At 39.9% G+C, this 14,730-nt stretch overlaps 2 protein-coding genes across 4 annotated transcripts; one reads left to right on the forward strand and one right to left on the reverse strand.

Annotated features, from left to right (window-relative positions):
• The first annotated feature begins 278 nt into the window (after positions 1-278).
• gphra (golgi pH regulator A) lies at positions 279-6,424 on the forward strand. The gene is made up of 14 exons (XM_085764963.1): positions 279-546; positions 1,564-1,623; positions 1,751-1,854; positions 1,961-2,067; positions 2,186-2,287; positions 2,437-2,557; positions 2,718-2,798; positions 2,898-3,007; positions 3,786-3,874; positions 5,005-5,097; positions 5,225-5,320; positions 5,644-5,733; positions 5,834-5,899; positions 6,001-6,424. Exons 1-14 carry the CDS (start codon positions 505-507, stop codon positions 6,205-6,207), a joined length of 1,368 nt encoding a protein of 455 aa, XP_085621089.1. The 5' UTR covers positions 279-504; the 3' UTR covers positions 6,208-6,424.
• A 191-nt stretch (positions 6,425-6,615) lies between these two features.
• pdzk1 (PDZ domain containing 1) lies at positions 6,616-12,855 on the reverse strand. Of its 3 annotated transcripts, none has more exons than XM_085764961.1 (8): positions 12,806-12,855; positions 10,756-10,965; positions 10,420-10,633; positions 8,859-9,191; positions 8,553-8,749; positions 8,256-8,468; positions 7,829-8,179; positions 6,616-7,092 (listed from the first exon to the last, which is right to left on the reverse strand). In XM_085764961.1, exons 2-8 carry the CDS (start codon positions 10,960-10,962, stop codon positions 7,039-7,041), a joined length of 1,569 nt encoding a protein of 522 aa, XP_085621087.1. In that variant the 5' UTR covers positions 10,963-10,965; positions 12,806-12,855; the 3' UTR covers positions 6,616-7,038. The 3 variants fall into 3 exon arrangements, with proteins under 3 accessions (XP_085621087.1, XP_085621085.1, XP_085621086.1); XM_085764959.1 differs by having other exon boundaries at positions 12,766-12,855; XM_085764960.1 differs by lacking the exon at positions 12,806-12,855 and adding an exon at positions 11,395-11,471.
• Between the last annotated feature and the right edge of the window lie 1,875 nt (positions 12,856-14,730).

Consider the following 14,730-nt stretch of genomic DNA (forward strand, 5'->3'; position numbering starts at 1 on the left):
TTCTTTCAAAGTTTGTATTTTCAATTATTCAATAGAAAGAAAGAAAGAAAGAAAGAAAGTGTTAACATTTGTGGTTTGTCGCCCTCTGCAGGTTAACATGACAAATACAATCCCCACAGAACAAAATGAAGAAACAAAAAAAAACGTGATTTACTACTGTCATTGACATATAATAATGCATCAGTTTTTAATGTAACTATTGTCCTTTTTTAGAAATATTTTTTAAATTTACTTTTCAGCGTCTGACGTCACATTTCTGCGACGGAAGTGTGTTTAACGGACACATATGTGTGACGCACTTACACAGGCGACTACCGCTTTGACAGCTGAACGACTAATGTTTCTAAAATGAGCTCGTTAGCAACAAACCAGGCGTTGAAAACCTTGCGAGCCTGATTATACTTTTACATCAGCATGGAGTGAAACTGTCCCCTGTCCTCCTTCACCTGTACAGTGAGTTTTTGACGGACTAAAGGTTGTTTTGTTTTATATACGGACCTCATCATGTCGTTCCTGGTGGACTCAGTCATCATGTTCACCTCACAGGTAATGTGGAGCTGAGGATTTTAGGAAAACACAAACTGTTTCTCGTGTGATTAAGCACATTCACAACATCTCCTCAGTTAACATTGTTGTTATCTACTAGTACTTAGCTGTAGCTTGAGCTCTTGAGGAAGCAGCGTTTTGTTAGAGTTCACCAACTCAAAACTCAACTCTTTAACTAATCAACTCTTTAAAACTAAACTGTGGGAAACTCTAAACACTTAGCTATAAAGTGCAGTTGATTCAAAATTCATGAATTGTGGCCAAGTACAGAAGATTGGCTTGACCAGTACTGAGTAAAAGTTTGAGCTAATACAAGTGCGAATGATATCAACTATAATACTGTGAGTTATTTGTATTTATCAATCACATGCATACTATACTAAACTGAGGGAAAATACACCATCAGTTCTTATTGGTGCAGTTTTACACAGTGTGTTCTGTTGATCTGCTGCAGGACAGGACTCCTTGAAACAAATTCTTTATTAATCTTGTGGTCACTGAAATCCTGCACAATGAATTATGAAATGATCATCATGATATAGGCTACTGTATGTGTATGTGTGTTTTGTTTTTTATTGTTCTATGCCGCTGTGTCCGAAATAAAGTATTGAATTGAATTGAATTGAATTGATCAGACACCTCAGAAATAATGTTTTTTAATGGTCCGTCCTCCAGTGTTGTAAAACTAGATGGTTGTATCGTATTGTATATATGTTTGTAAAGCTCTTAAAGACAACATGGTTATAAATCATTACAATAGAAGCGAGTCTGATCAGATGTTAAATTTTTGTTACATTTTTTTTTGTCTTACCTAAGATATATGTGGTACAATCTCACCAAAACTCTGATTAAATATTTTGGTAATTTGGTTATTTCAACTATTTAAACATGCTTATGAATGTGGTAGTTTGACATCACATAGCAAAGATAGGCAAAATTAATTTTTTTTAGAAGCGGCATTGCAGAATTTAAAAACCGGAACATTTTTAATATTCACTGTGTCTTCTTCCCTGACAGGTGCTGTTCTTTGGATTTGGTTGGTTATTCTTTATGCGCCAGTTGTTCAAAGACTATGAGGTAAACTCTTATCCCAAACAATTCATTTTCAAATAGCCATTAGGATCAGTCTGCAGATACCACCACAGGCATACCATCATAATAACATCTGACCACTTCAGCTGTCTGTTCATGTGTTTGTTGACAGGTGCGACAGTACGTTGTCCAGGTGGTTTTCTCTGTCACTTTTGCTTTTTCCTGTACCATGTTTGAACTCATCATCTTTGAGATTCTGGGTGCCTTAAGTAGCAGGTAAATACATTTCTCATGGGCTATAAATGTGCCTTATTGCTGCTTCTCTCTGATGAAGAATTTTGTCTCTGATGAAGGATTTGTGCCTTTTTTGTCTTTGCCACAGTTCCCGGTATTTCCATTGGAAACTGAATCTGTATGTGATACTGCTGGTTCTAATCTTTGTGGTGCCTTTCTACATTGGCTACTTTGTCGTCAGCAACATACGCCTGTGTAAGAACAGCCGCTTTCAACTATCCGAAACAAAACATTTTAGTCAAAAATGTATTGTAAAATGTACTGGGGGGTGTCACACGTGTTACAGTAAACTGTTTGCTGTGTGTCTGTGTAGTGCAGAGACAGAGGCTTCTGTTTGCCTGTATGGTGTGGTTTACCTTCATGTATTTCTTCTGGAAATTGGGAGATCCATTTCCTATCCTCAGTCCAAAACATGGTAAATATGCCTTATTCTCCTGTCTAGACATTAGTCTTTTATATTTGAAATATTGTGCCTATGATTTAAAAATAAGTATGTGTTATTTCTCTTAATGTCAGAGGACTTTATCTTGAAACAGTGGTGTTGCTATGCTCTATTTTTTTCAGGCATTCTGTCCATTGAGCAGCTCATCAGTCGTGTTGGTGTGATTGGAGTCACTCTCATGGCTCTGCTGTCTGGGTTTGGTGCTGTCAACTGTCCCTACACTTACATGTCCTATTTTCTTAGGTAAACTCGGCTGAACGTTTTCTCTGATATTACCCTGATCAGCTGTATCACATAATTTGGGGAGGGTTTGAATAAACAGTCATTGTAATCCTGTTTGTACAACAGCACCCAGACACAAGCTCCTGTTGTTTTATACTTCTTGCTTTTGTTGTGCTCACAGAAATGTAACAGACAGCGATATCCTTGCTCTGGAGAGACGACTGCTCCAAACTATGGACATGATTGTCAGCAAGAAGAAACGGTGAGCAAAGAAAACAATCTATTTATTAATGGACATGACTCAAACGAATCACTGTGTTTGCCGGCTACAATGTGTAAAGTGTTTATTCTTTGTGTATAGAATTGCCATGACACGGAGGCAGATGTACCAACGTGGGGAAGACCAGAACAAACAGACAGGATTTTGGGGCATGATCAAGAGTGTTACCTCTACCCAAACAGGCAGCGAAAGTATCCTTTAACCTACTATTGAATAGGATGTCAAAATGTTTTTTTGCGACTACAGTCTATTCAAAAGGTGTTGCTCACATGTTGTTATGTTTCTGCTTTAAAAAAAGTCCTCAATCTACACTTAATAACCCATAATGAGAAACACAACTCTTGGATTTTCTGCAAATGTAATAAAAAGGAGAGGCTGAAACATCACATGAACAGAAACATAATTCAAACCCTCAGTTCTTAGTCGGAGCACCTTTGGCAGTGATTGCAGCCTTTAGGCTTCTTATGACGTCACAGAAGCTTTGTTTCTCAGGATTTGAAAGGTTTTCTTTCCATCTCTGCCAGGTTTGAATAGAGACCTTTGGTGGGCAGCCATTTGCAGGGCTGTTTGAGTGGGTTCAGTTCAGATCAGGGCACTGGCAGGGCAAATCACTCTGTGAGCCACTCCTGTGTTATCTTGGCTGTGTGCTTAGCGTTATTATCCCATTGGAAAGCAAACCAGTCTGAGGTCTTGAGTGCTTTGTGCCAGGTTTTCACTCTCTCTGAACCAGAGCTGTCCTCGGATATCCTCAGAACCCTCACAGCATGTTGTTGCCATGTTTCACTACTATGATGGTATAGACAGGTGATAGTAATACCTGGTTACAAATGCACACTATACAGTCCATGCTTCCCTTCATCAAACCAGATTATTCTGCTTTTATTCATGTGTCATACAATGAGATCAGAGAGTGTTTTGTGTAAATCTTGTGTGTAGTAGATGTCGGCCTTGACTACCTCCCCCCTCCAGACCTCTCTCTGATCCAGCAGGAAGTTGATGCTCTGGAGGAGCTGAGTCGACAACTCTTTCTGGAAACTGTGGACCTGCAAGCCACCAAGGTAACACCTCTTGCACGTACACACACACACACACACACACACACACAGAAGCACACACAGCAGCACACACAGCTTTTGACCTGCAAAGTTTACAACTCTATTTTATGGCTCTTACAAAGTTGAAGTATAATCTGTAATGCAGTTTCTTCGACCACCAAGGACTGCCGGTCCGTCCAGAGATTCAGCTGACAAAGGCCTGTCCCAAAACAAATTCAGAAACAAACAGATGAATGTTTTTTATCAGTTTACAACTTTATTGCTCACTAACGCGAGTACAGCTGCATTTGTTTGTGTTTCCCATTCAGGATATTGTGTGTGAATGTTTGTGTTTGTAGTTGGTATCTCCCCCACCTCCTCCTTGTGACAGTGAGCCGACGTGCAGCTGAGAGAGAGGCCGGGACCAGTTAAAGATTACAGAGCTGGATAAAAGCATGTTTCACAGGGAGGCTCCTTTTCTGGAAACTGCTCTTTATAGCAGCTGATTAGAGTGACTACACAGCATCATAATCAGCTCAAAGAGGCTAAAAAGCTCCATAGAGCTGCAAAGCTGCTTCTCTGTTGTTCTGGTAGTATAGGGGACCCGCTTCACCTTACACAGCCATTGTTATGACATCCAAAAAAAATCACAATAATTCTGTTTAAATCCCACTCTACCTACTATCTAAATGTAGGAGTCTCCTTTTAATGTATACTGTATGCTGTTTTTTTTTCAAACCTGTAATTTAAAGCATGTTTATTGCTGCCCTACACTATATCATCACATCCTGTATTGCATTACAAGATCTAATAAAATGACCCAAAAAACAAAACACTGTTTAGAAACAGTTTAGAAACTTTTGATGCATGCTGTCAGGTTTGCTATATGCAAATACAATAGTTCATGTAGACCGTATGAATAGCATATCATTTATATCAGTGGTTTTCACACAAATCAGTAATTAGATTACATAATTTCATAATAATCTAAGAGTGACACCTCGACTAAGAATTATTAACCCATGCACCTGACAATCATGACACATGCTCACATTTATCAATATACACTACACCCATCTTAATTACCCCATTTGCAGATGGTGAGAAGATAAATGATTTGCTGATTCTTTACCACCTCCTTTTCTTATCTTTAGGAGCGAATCGAGTACTCGAAGACATTCCAGGGGAAATACTTCAATTTTCTCGGCTACTTCTTTTCCATCTATTGTGTGTGGAAAATCTTCATGGTGAGAACATTCACATTCATGTCTCACACTCGTGCATGAATATTCTTAGTGCTGTGCTTCGTGGTTACACAATCACTTTGTGTTGTGTTTTATGCTGAATTTAAAATCCCAATCTTGTCTCCCATAGGCCACTATCAACATTGTGTTTGACCGAGTCGGGAAGACGGATCCAGTGACGAGGGGCATTGAAATTACAGTGAACTACTTGGGTATTCAGTTTGATGTAAGACACACACACACACACATGCACAAACACCTGCAGCAATAGAGTCACATGTCATACATGACCTCCCGTAAAGATAATTGCCAGCCCATTATCATCTACCCTGCCTGCTTTATCGGCACTAAAACCTGGTCATGCTCTCTTTATACCGTTTCCTACCTAGACAAATTATTTGATTGAATTCACAGAGCTCATACTCACAGAGCAATACATTTAAATTTCAATGAGAAAATGATGAATGTAGAATCAAAGGTGTCTGCCGCTTACCCTGCTCTAATTTTCTCTCTCATCGTTTGCTTTTGTGCTCATTCTCCCTGTCACAGGTAAAATTTTGGTCTCAACACATTTCCTTCATCTTGGTGGGAATAATAATCGTTACATCCATCCGTGGCTTACTCATCACCCTCACTAAGGTAAAACTCTCATATGGTGCATGTTGAATAGGCTACATAAGTTGGGGATATTTTTTTTAATAGTAAACCCTAAAACATTTCCTCTTTTCATCATTTTCAGTTTTTCTACGCAATATCAAGCAGCAAGTCTTCCAACGTCATCGTGCTTGTCCTCGCTCAGATCATGGTGAGTGTGTTTGCCTGGAGTTTGTCTTCTAAGAGAGAGCAAAGTCTGCAAACAACAGAAAAATCAAGAACATTTCCTTTCTGTGTCTCTCACTCTAACAGGGGATGTATTTTGTATCATCTGTGCTGCTAATGCGCATGAGCATGCCGCTGGAGTATCGCTCCATTGTGAGCGAGGTTCTCGGAGAGCTGCAGTTCAACTTCTACCACCGCTGGTTCGACGTCATCTTCCTGGTCAGCGCCCTGTCCAGCATCCTCTTTCTCTACCTGGCCCACAAGCAGTCACCAGAGAAACACATGGCCCTCTGATCTCCCAGTGTCTTTAATGTGACTCCTGATCCACAGGGTGACTTTTAATCTGGAATTTAGGGATATCCACAGATCAATTTTTTTTATACAGGATGTAATTATGTGGACTGCCTGTTCCTGAATCAGGAATGGCCTATGTTGGATACAAGTGTTGGGAAACTACTGGGGCACATCAGGGAACAGCTTCGAAGGCGTGTTTCCTTGAATTAAAAGGTATTTTCACACCAACTCTACTTTGAGGAATTGAATTTTAAAATGCAAATATAAACACTTTGCTTTATTCTTTTGGCCCATTTTTTTTTCTCTTAGTTTGTCTGAACACACTGGAGCTGTACTGTTCACAGCACACCCCTGCTTCACTCACACTGAAGTGTTAAATGTTATATATGAAGAAAAGATCGACATCACTCATGTTCTTCCCCTGTTGTTTTCAACAAAATATTTCATTTTTTCAGGAATACAACCAGATACACATAAAGGAATCTTTGTTCATATATGTGGTCATTTATTTGTGTTCATGGAAATTGTTTCTCATTTGGTTTCATTTTAGAAATGGAAACAACAAAGGTTGATTTTTTTTTGAGGCATTAAATAAAGACAGCAGCTTTTTCATACAGAAAAAATGATCCAAGGAAGGCCAAAGTATTCACTGGCACTGATAGTGTTTTCTTAACGTCTGCAGCTGTTCTCCTCTGATTCAAAGATACAGTATGTCTCTTCTATAATCTTAACGGAAAGAAGTGAAGCCCACAGAGCCAATTAACAACAACAACAAAAATGGATCAACTTTTAGATTGACAAAGGCCAAATCAGGAAACGTGTCCTTGAGATTCAAAGTCTCTCATCGAGACTATCTTGTGAAGAAGATGATGACGCAGATGGGGTCTAAACAAAACGGGGGGGAAAAAAAATCACAATTACTACATTTATAAACATTTGTACACATTTATAAAGCTAACAGAGATTTAAAAAGTAGGTTAAGAGTCTACAGCCATGCTGGAGGCTCAGTGAGGTTGTAGTCGAGCACACTGCTTGTGGCTTGACTTAAAAGCAATTGTCGGTATGCTAACAAAGTGATGTTTTACAAACATTATGTTCACAATCACGGAGTGTGTTAGCATGCTACCATTATCCAACTGATGCTAAACCAAAAGTACAGCTAAGACGGATGATAATGTGGTTGGTTTAAGTTTTGGATGATGGTGGCACTAGATGAAAAGTTAAGATTACAGAAGTTGTTAGTATTGGACTTTAGGGAAACATCTGTATCTGGACCATATTTGATAGCTCTCTATCCAATATTTGGGGATTGGTTTCTCAGGAAATCACAAACTTCAACCTTGCATTAGCACTTGATGAAGAGTTATTGAAATGGAAAGACATTTAATCAGACAAGTGAAAACTTTGACCTGCTGGTGGTGCTAGAGGAAAGGAGTTGATCATCAACATAACCGGACACCATTGATGTGTAAAACAAAATTCATAACAATCCACTCAATAACTGTTGAGATATTTTAGTCTGGACCAAATTAGTAGACAGACTTATCAATGTTACCATCCTATTAGTGATGCCACCACCATGGTCAAAAATGTTGAAAGATGTTTAAAAAGCATCACTTACTCTCTCTCTTCCTTGTTTAGTTGGAGTCTCAGGTCTGGCCTCCTTGTGGTGTTTCTCCTCTGGAGTCTCAGGTCTGGCCTCCTTGTGGTGTATCTCCTCTGGAGTCTCGTAAACGTGGATTTCAGCGTAGGAAGTTTCCCCGAGCAGCAGGCGTGTGATCGTCACTCCTTTGGCTTTGAGCTGATCGTAGACGCTCCTCTCAGCCACCAGCATCTCCAGAGAGCTGCCACTGCTGTGAATAATTGCCACCACTTCCTCGTGGTTGCTCTGCTCCACGTTGATCCCGTTCACCTCCACCACAACGTCGTCGTCGTCCAGGCCGGCCCTGTCAGCCACTCCGCCCTTCACCACCTGAGACGAAGCGTGTCTTACCGTCTTTGATTCAAAACAGTATTGATCAAATAGTGGACGTTCTTTTAAGTCTCACCTGCTTGATGTACTGTCCGCAGACCCCTTGGATGCCGTTGAGGTGAAATCCGTATCCAGCTGAGGTTTTCTCCATCTTACAGAGTTTAGGCTTGAGCTCCTGAGCAGGTTTGGATGGTTGGACAGTAGCGGGTATGCTGATGGCCTCTGTGTAACTGGGTGGAGAGTTGATTTCCTTCATCTCCTCCCAGAAAAGCATGGGAGACACTTTCCCCTGCGTGGGACAAAACAGGACATTATACGCATCGTCTATAAGATGCATTCAAGTTTGAGGGTCCTTTTCTTTAGGCCTACTCACCTGCAGATACATTTGATCTGTTTCTTTGTCCACCACCAAGAGGCAGCAATTGTTGCCACTCTGCTTGATCTTCTTCACCACCTGCTCATGGCTGCAGCCCTCCACCTCCTCGCCATCCACAGCCACGAGTCTGTCCATGTCCTTCAGACATGCTTTCTCTGCCGGGCTGCCTCTGTCTATGTCCTTGATGAAGTGACCTAAACAGTGTTAATGGACACACTGTCAAAACTGTTCTCTCTGCAGATTGTAGATTAATGTTATTGGATACAAGGGTTATATTTAAATGATTACTGATCACGGCCTTGCCTGCGTGCTTGGGCTCCTCTCTGAGCAGGAAGCCGTATCCATCCGGTCCTTTGATCATGTTGCTGATGCGTGGCTTGTGAGGGAGGTACTTGGTTGTGGCTAACCAACCTCCTATCTTCATCCGTTTGTTCTGGTAGTGCTTGTCTGTTTCCTGGTCAACCAAAAGGAACATGATGCTGCCGCCCGCCATCTTGATCTTCTCCACGGCCTGATCGTGTGTGGAGTCTTCTACGTTCTCCCCGTTGACTTCCAACAGCCGGTCGTTGAATTTGACCCCAGCTCTGTCGGCTATTCCTCCTGGGATCACTTCTGTCATGAACAAACCGTGCTCACCTAAAGAGGATGTTACAGGAGATGTACAAAACATGGAGATATTTGACTGAGGTTACAGAGATCAATGAGTTCCCCATCCCATCTGTTGAAGTGGTAGCACCACATCGCCCAAAGACTTTATACAGTAGATAAATCATTAAGCATTGATGAACACATCTCTTGGTTGCCAGGTTGTTTTCTTTGCCTTCTGTTTGCCTCTTCTTCCATCTAAAAAAGAGCTATAGATAAACTAAACTAAAACACACATTACACACTAAAGAGGTTCATGGTTTTAGTGATCTTTATTATATCCAAGGGGCTCTTTGTTGCACGGCCAGCAGCAAATAAATAAATATAGTAATTACACACACCACCTAGACTCAAATAGTTCATGCGAAATGTACACACACTTAAACACACACAATTCCTGATCCTTGTCACCATTTGTTCAACACTAGAGGGTTCTTGGGTGTTGTATTGAATATGTAATTGAGGTTGTGTAATAAAGGCTTTTTGTGAGTTTAGGGGGAGCTGCGCAAAATCTTGTGTGTCCTCAAGTGATGTGACCTGGGTCAGTGTTGATTGGGTCTGAAGACTTAACGTCTAAAGACAAAAAGATGTGACCTTACCACACCTGCAGCCTTCTCCTTCTCATGTCTTCTTGAGCTGTTATTATATTTACACATCCAAATCTCCATGTGTTTGATAATGATGCAGATGTGCAGAGCTAAATGATTGGAGTACTCTTTAAATTTACCCCAGCACTGATTATTGGATTATTGTATTTAATCACTTCTTAATAGGATATCTTTTTAATAATGAGTTTTTAAAAGTTTGCAATTATAGGTGTAAGTAAGTAAATTGGTATTAGAAGTGATCCAGATGCTCTGTCGTTCATTTCCAGAGGGTAAATGGTCAGACAGTCAATTTAAGGCCTAATTAAATTAAATGCCTAAATTAGACAAACTCATGTGTGACTTTGGCAACCCAAATTTTGTTCATAATGACATATGGCTTATCAGTAAATCAGAAGACAGTGCTCTATTAACCATTAATTAGTTCCAACTTCAGTTCAGCAAATCTAAACTAATAATGTCCAACATCAGGTTTTTGTCTTTAGCTATCGGCACAGGTAGATTATACGGTATATATACAGTATGTGTGTCATAATTTGTGTTTCTCAGGGTTTTTGTAGTTTTATCAGCAAATGTCCTAAATTAGGATTCTCCAGCCTGTCCCTCGAGCTCACCTTTGATTGAGCGAAGAGAAAACCCATAGCCTGAGCCGGACTTGACCATGTAGCACAGTTTGGGTTTTGGACTCTGTTTGGCCACACCATTAGCAAGTGGTGAGCTCTGAGGGTTGGAGAGATTTACTCCCTGGGCTTTTGCTTGCTTGTAGGAGGCTTCATCCAGGATGTGGAAGATGACGGACGCTCCACTGTTTCTCACCATGTCCACCACCTGTTCCAGGGAAACAAGAAGGCTCAGAGGCAATGTGTTCATCACAGGAGTCCCCCAACTTCTGATTGATTGTTATTGATTTAACAATTACACTTTAACATGTATCTTCTCAGATTATTCACCTGCGAATGGGGCAGTTCGTCAACAAATGCCCCATTGACCCGGAGGATGCGTTCTCCGTCTTTCATGCCAGCCAGTTCAGCTGGACCTCCCATTTCCAGACAGCGGATCAGGTGACCCTCCTCGCCCTGCTCCACCCTCAGATAGAAGCCAAACGTCTGACCCGGCTTCTTGGTTAGAGCAATCACCTTGGGCTTGTACCCGGCCATGTCCTGACACAGAGAAGAGTTTGAATACCACAGATACAAAAATACACAAATAAAGTCTCCTAATGTCTGTCATAAAAGGTGGTAAGTCCATTATTTTCTTAACTTAAATTGAAACAGTTTGCTCCTTAAACCATAAAATATTTTTTTGTATTTCTGCATGTCATTCCCCCTTTCTCTGCCTCCCCATCTCCTGTTTATCTCTACTGTCCTGTCAATTAAAGGCAAGAAGCCATTAGAAAGAAAAGAAAACAAGATTAATTTAACTTGACTGAAAGATATAGAGAAAATAGTCCTGCAGGTTTACATGCTGTGGCACTTTGATGCTGTGCTTCACACATACAGAGAAGAGACAGACAAGTGCTGTGTTTTTCACTTTAGGAGAAGCTGCAGTTATTACTGAACTCAAGATCTGTCCTCTGCCTCGCCCTTTACCTGTCACGACTGTCACGCTTAAAATATATCCAGTGAGGAGCAGAGAAGCGCGGGCCTGAAAGAGTCATAGAAGTGCTGATTGCCTCAGATGGAGCGTCGATCTTGCACGTCAGTGTTGCAGTGACAGTTAATGGTTAATAGCAGGCGCTGCTGACTATGGTGATGACTGTCTTTTAAAGGACAGCCTGGACTTTGAGTGTCACTGTAATCCTCTCATTAGATTGTTATTTCCATATCAGAAGGTCATAAAGGATATGTGTGTGTGTGTGTGTGTGTGTTGGCATGTAGGTAGGTGGGTGCATGCTGATGTGTTTGGGCCTTTTTTGTGGGCAGCTCCTCCCTTTTTGTCTCCGTATTACCTTACGCGTTAATATGTAATTTCAAGAGCATGTGACAAACCTCAATCAACAATTGACAAAGAAAATAACAAGAGCATTGGAACCCACAGCTGCATTTTGGATATGAAATCTGTAAAAAAAACTTCTACACTGTTATTCATGTATTAAAAAAGCCTACACATTGACTGCAGAATGATATAAATGGCCAAGACAAGATCAAAATATTTTGTGGTTTGGAGACAGTGCTGCTGTTTTTCAAACCCAGACTTAAGTAGCCTATGTAATTTTATCAAGTCTTGAATCCTCCAATCAGTATTTATGACAAAAATGTCGGCATTGTAATTAAATCTACTTACATTTCTCCCAAACTATCCATATTTGTATCTTTTGAAATCTTATGCTCCAGTAGTATTGCAGTACCATAGTATTGAACAATGCTTGCAGCGTAATGCAAATTAGCAAGAGAGCACTTCAGTGGTTGTAAAAATAATAGATCCATTATCAGCATAAAGAGACACTTGAGAGAACATAAACACACCTCAAATTAACTGTACAGCCTTCATAAATTTTACTCTATTTAAGGAAAGAGAGCTTCCCCATAATAAATGAATTCCCCGCAGTGTTTACATACAGTTGTAGAGGAATTATATTGCTCCATGTGTCGGGTTTCCAACCTTTTTGTTTTTTTCAAAAGAAGCAATACTGTCCTATCACTGTTTGTGATTAAAAAATGATATTTAAAGACCTAAAGAGGAAAGTTTTTATGAAAAATGTCCACAAAACATTGCAAAGATTGAAGGAAAATGTTTTCCCTGGTTACTGCTCTTTAGATGTATCTCGCCAACTTGGGCTCTGGCCCCTAGTTTAGGAACTACTTGCGATGTGAGCTTGTCTAAACTTTGCAAATTTAAGTTGAAATGTTGTTTAGAATCAGCAGATTGAAATTGGCTTTCACACGTTTTTCTCTATTTGTTAAATAGATTAATTATACAAGATAATCAAGCTCAGGTAAAGTGTTTTCATTAAAACTCACCAGCTTGTCTCTGCTCAGTCCAAAGGAGGAGGAGGCTCACCTGTCACTGCTTTGCTGTTATCTCCTGTGGCTTCAACCTGTCCTCCTCCCTCTCCTCCACCTCCTCCCTTCTTTCCCCTCCCACTCTCCCTCTCTGCAGGAACTTTGACAGGCCAAAGGTGAAAGTAAAGGATGAGTTATTTAACAGTGTCTCGTGTAAGGAATGCCACCGGAGGCGTTGGTGCTGTGCAATCTGTTCTGAGACGCAGAGATGGAGCCGTGAAGCGAGTCATCTGCATGGAGGCCAAAGGTAGATGACGCAGGTACTCAGCAATGTAAGGAATCATTAAAGTACATAAGTATATCTCAGTCAGCACCACATCATGGGACATTTATGTATATCGTTATTCTGTTGACCTAAACTGCTTGGGAAACTATATAGTGGTCCTTCATACTTAAGTGAAATATAGGCACATCACCATAAACCTACGCACAAGTTTTTTGTTTGGTCAAAACCTGTACGTCACCTAACATTATGAGAGTTCTGTCAGTTTGCTAAATTAGTTATAAATTTATTTTTTGTAAAAAATCTGTGCAACAGTTTTTGCCTTAATGTCGTCAGAGGTTAAAGTTTTACCTCACTGAAGCCGTGCACATGCGTTATTACATTTCAAAAGAAAGCATAAAAAAAAGAAAATGACCTGTACTAAACCAAAATGTTAACACTTGAATGAAGTAAATGAATGTTTATTTCAAGAACAACATCAAGAGGGTTCGCAAAGTTCAGGTGTTATTTAGTCTTCTAGTTTTATGGTTGCTGTGCTGTGTGGGAGAGTCCTTTGGTTATAAAAGACTTATTATGATACTGCTGTCCTGGGGACAAAGGTGACAAAAACCTCAACCAAAGCCCAGGTAATCAAATCTGCAAACGTTAAGAAAGTTAAATAATTACTGTGCTGATGTCTAAGACAAGACTCTTTTTTTTGTCTCAGTTTAATAATTGTACCCAAAGTTCAACATAACTGATTATCCTTCCTTTTCTAACAGCCTTCAGGGGGGCTGTAGTTCTTAGTAATATTATTAATTTACACAGTTGATTTATACACTGTGTCATAGCTCTAACTTATAACTTTAATGTAATTTTAAAGGGTTTTATGAAGAGGCAAAATCTATAACAAAGCTCAGATGTATCAGTTTTAAATATCTAAGAGAGAGAAAACTATAGAAATTAAATCATGTTTATACATAATTCCATCCGTACTGTATAAGTCACATCTATACTGCACAAATGCAATATTTTCCATTGTGGTAGTGACATTTTAACTAATATAAAAGATCTTAATACTGCACCACTAAGTGCTTCCTGAAAGGCATCATATAAAACACTGGTTTCTTGAGACAAATACTTCCTTCCTTATAAAACACTTACAAATCCTTTTAGTTGATGCTTTGAGACCTGCATCAGTTGCACCATTACCTTTCCCTCTCTTTTTTTGGCATACTACTTCTTACATTGCATTTCAGCCACCAGCCATTGTGTGTATTGATGGATACTGCATGCATACAGTATCTATCAATAGTCCATCTTGATGGAAAGATGGACTCACATCCATTACTGTCCTTCAACAATCTGCAGAAGTGTAGATCATGCTCTTATGGTTTTGATGATGAAAACAGTACAGGAAAAGGAACTCTCTATAACTAAATTTTCATCAGAAGAATTTAAAACCTTTATTTTATCAAAAGTGCCAAGTAGAAATATAAAGTCCTGCAGTCAAAAATGAACTTACATAGACTATTGTTGGCAAAACCATACAATTACCTAATCAGCCAATCACATAGCAGCAGAGACCATCGCATCAAACTCCAGTGACTTTGACAGTGGCTTGATGTGAGTGTTTCTGGAACTGCTGATCTCCTGTGAGAACCTGTGGCAAACAACCAAATAAAACAAAACCCATCCAATGACCATCCAGCTCTGTGGAC

The sequence above is a fragment of the Trachurus japonicus genome, chromosome 21, assembly GCF_045865225.1.
Source record: "Trachurus japonicus isolate A0001 chromosome 21, Traja_1.0".
Taxonomy (NCBI): Eukaryota; Metazoa; Chordata; class Actinopteri; order Carangiformes; family Carangidae; genus Trachurus; species Trachurus japonicus.

Coding starts and splice junctions, on each gene's coding strand:
- pdzk1 (XM_085764961.1), bottom strand. CDS start 10,962: ATGGCCGGGTACAAGCCCAAGGTGATTGCTCTAACCAAGAAGCCGGGT. Junction 9,192..10,419: donor TTCTCTTCGCTCAATCAAAG/GTGAGCTCGAGG, acceptor CATCCTCTTTAG/GTGAGCACGGTTTGTTCATG. Junction 8,469..8,552: donor CAGATCAAATGTATCTGCAG/GTGAGTAGGCCT, acceptor TGTCCCACGCAG/GGGAAAGTGTCTCCCATGCT.
- gphra (XM_085764963.1), top strand. CDS start 505: ATGTCGTTCCTGGTGGACTCAGTCATCATGTTCACCTCACAG. Junction 1,624..1,750: donor AGTTGTTCAAAGACTATGAG/GTAAACTCTTAT, acceptor GTTTGTTGACAG/GTGCGACAGTACGTTGTCCA. Junction 5,098..5,224: donor GTGTGTGGAAAATCTTCATG/GTGAGAACATTC, acceptor TGTCTCCCATAG/GCCACTATCAACATTGTGTT.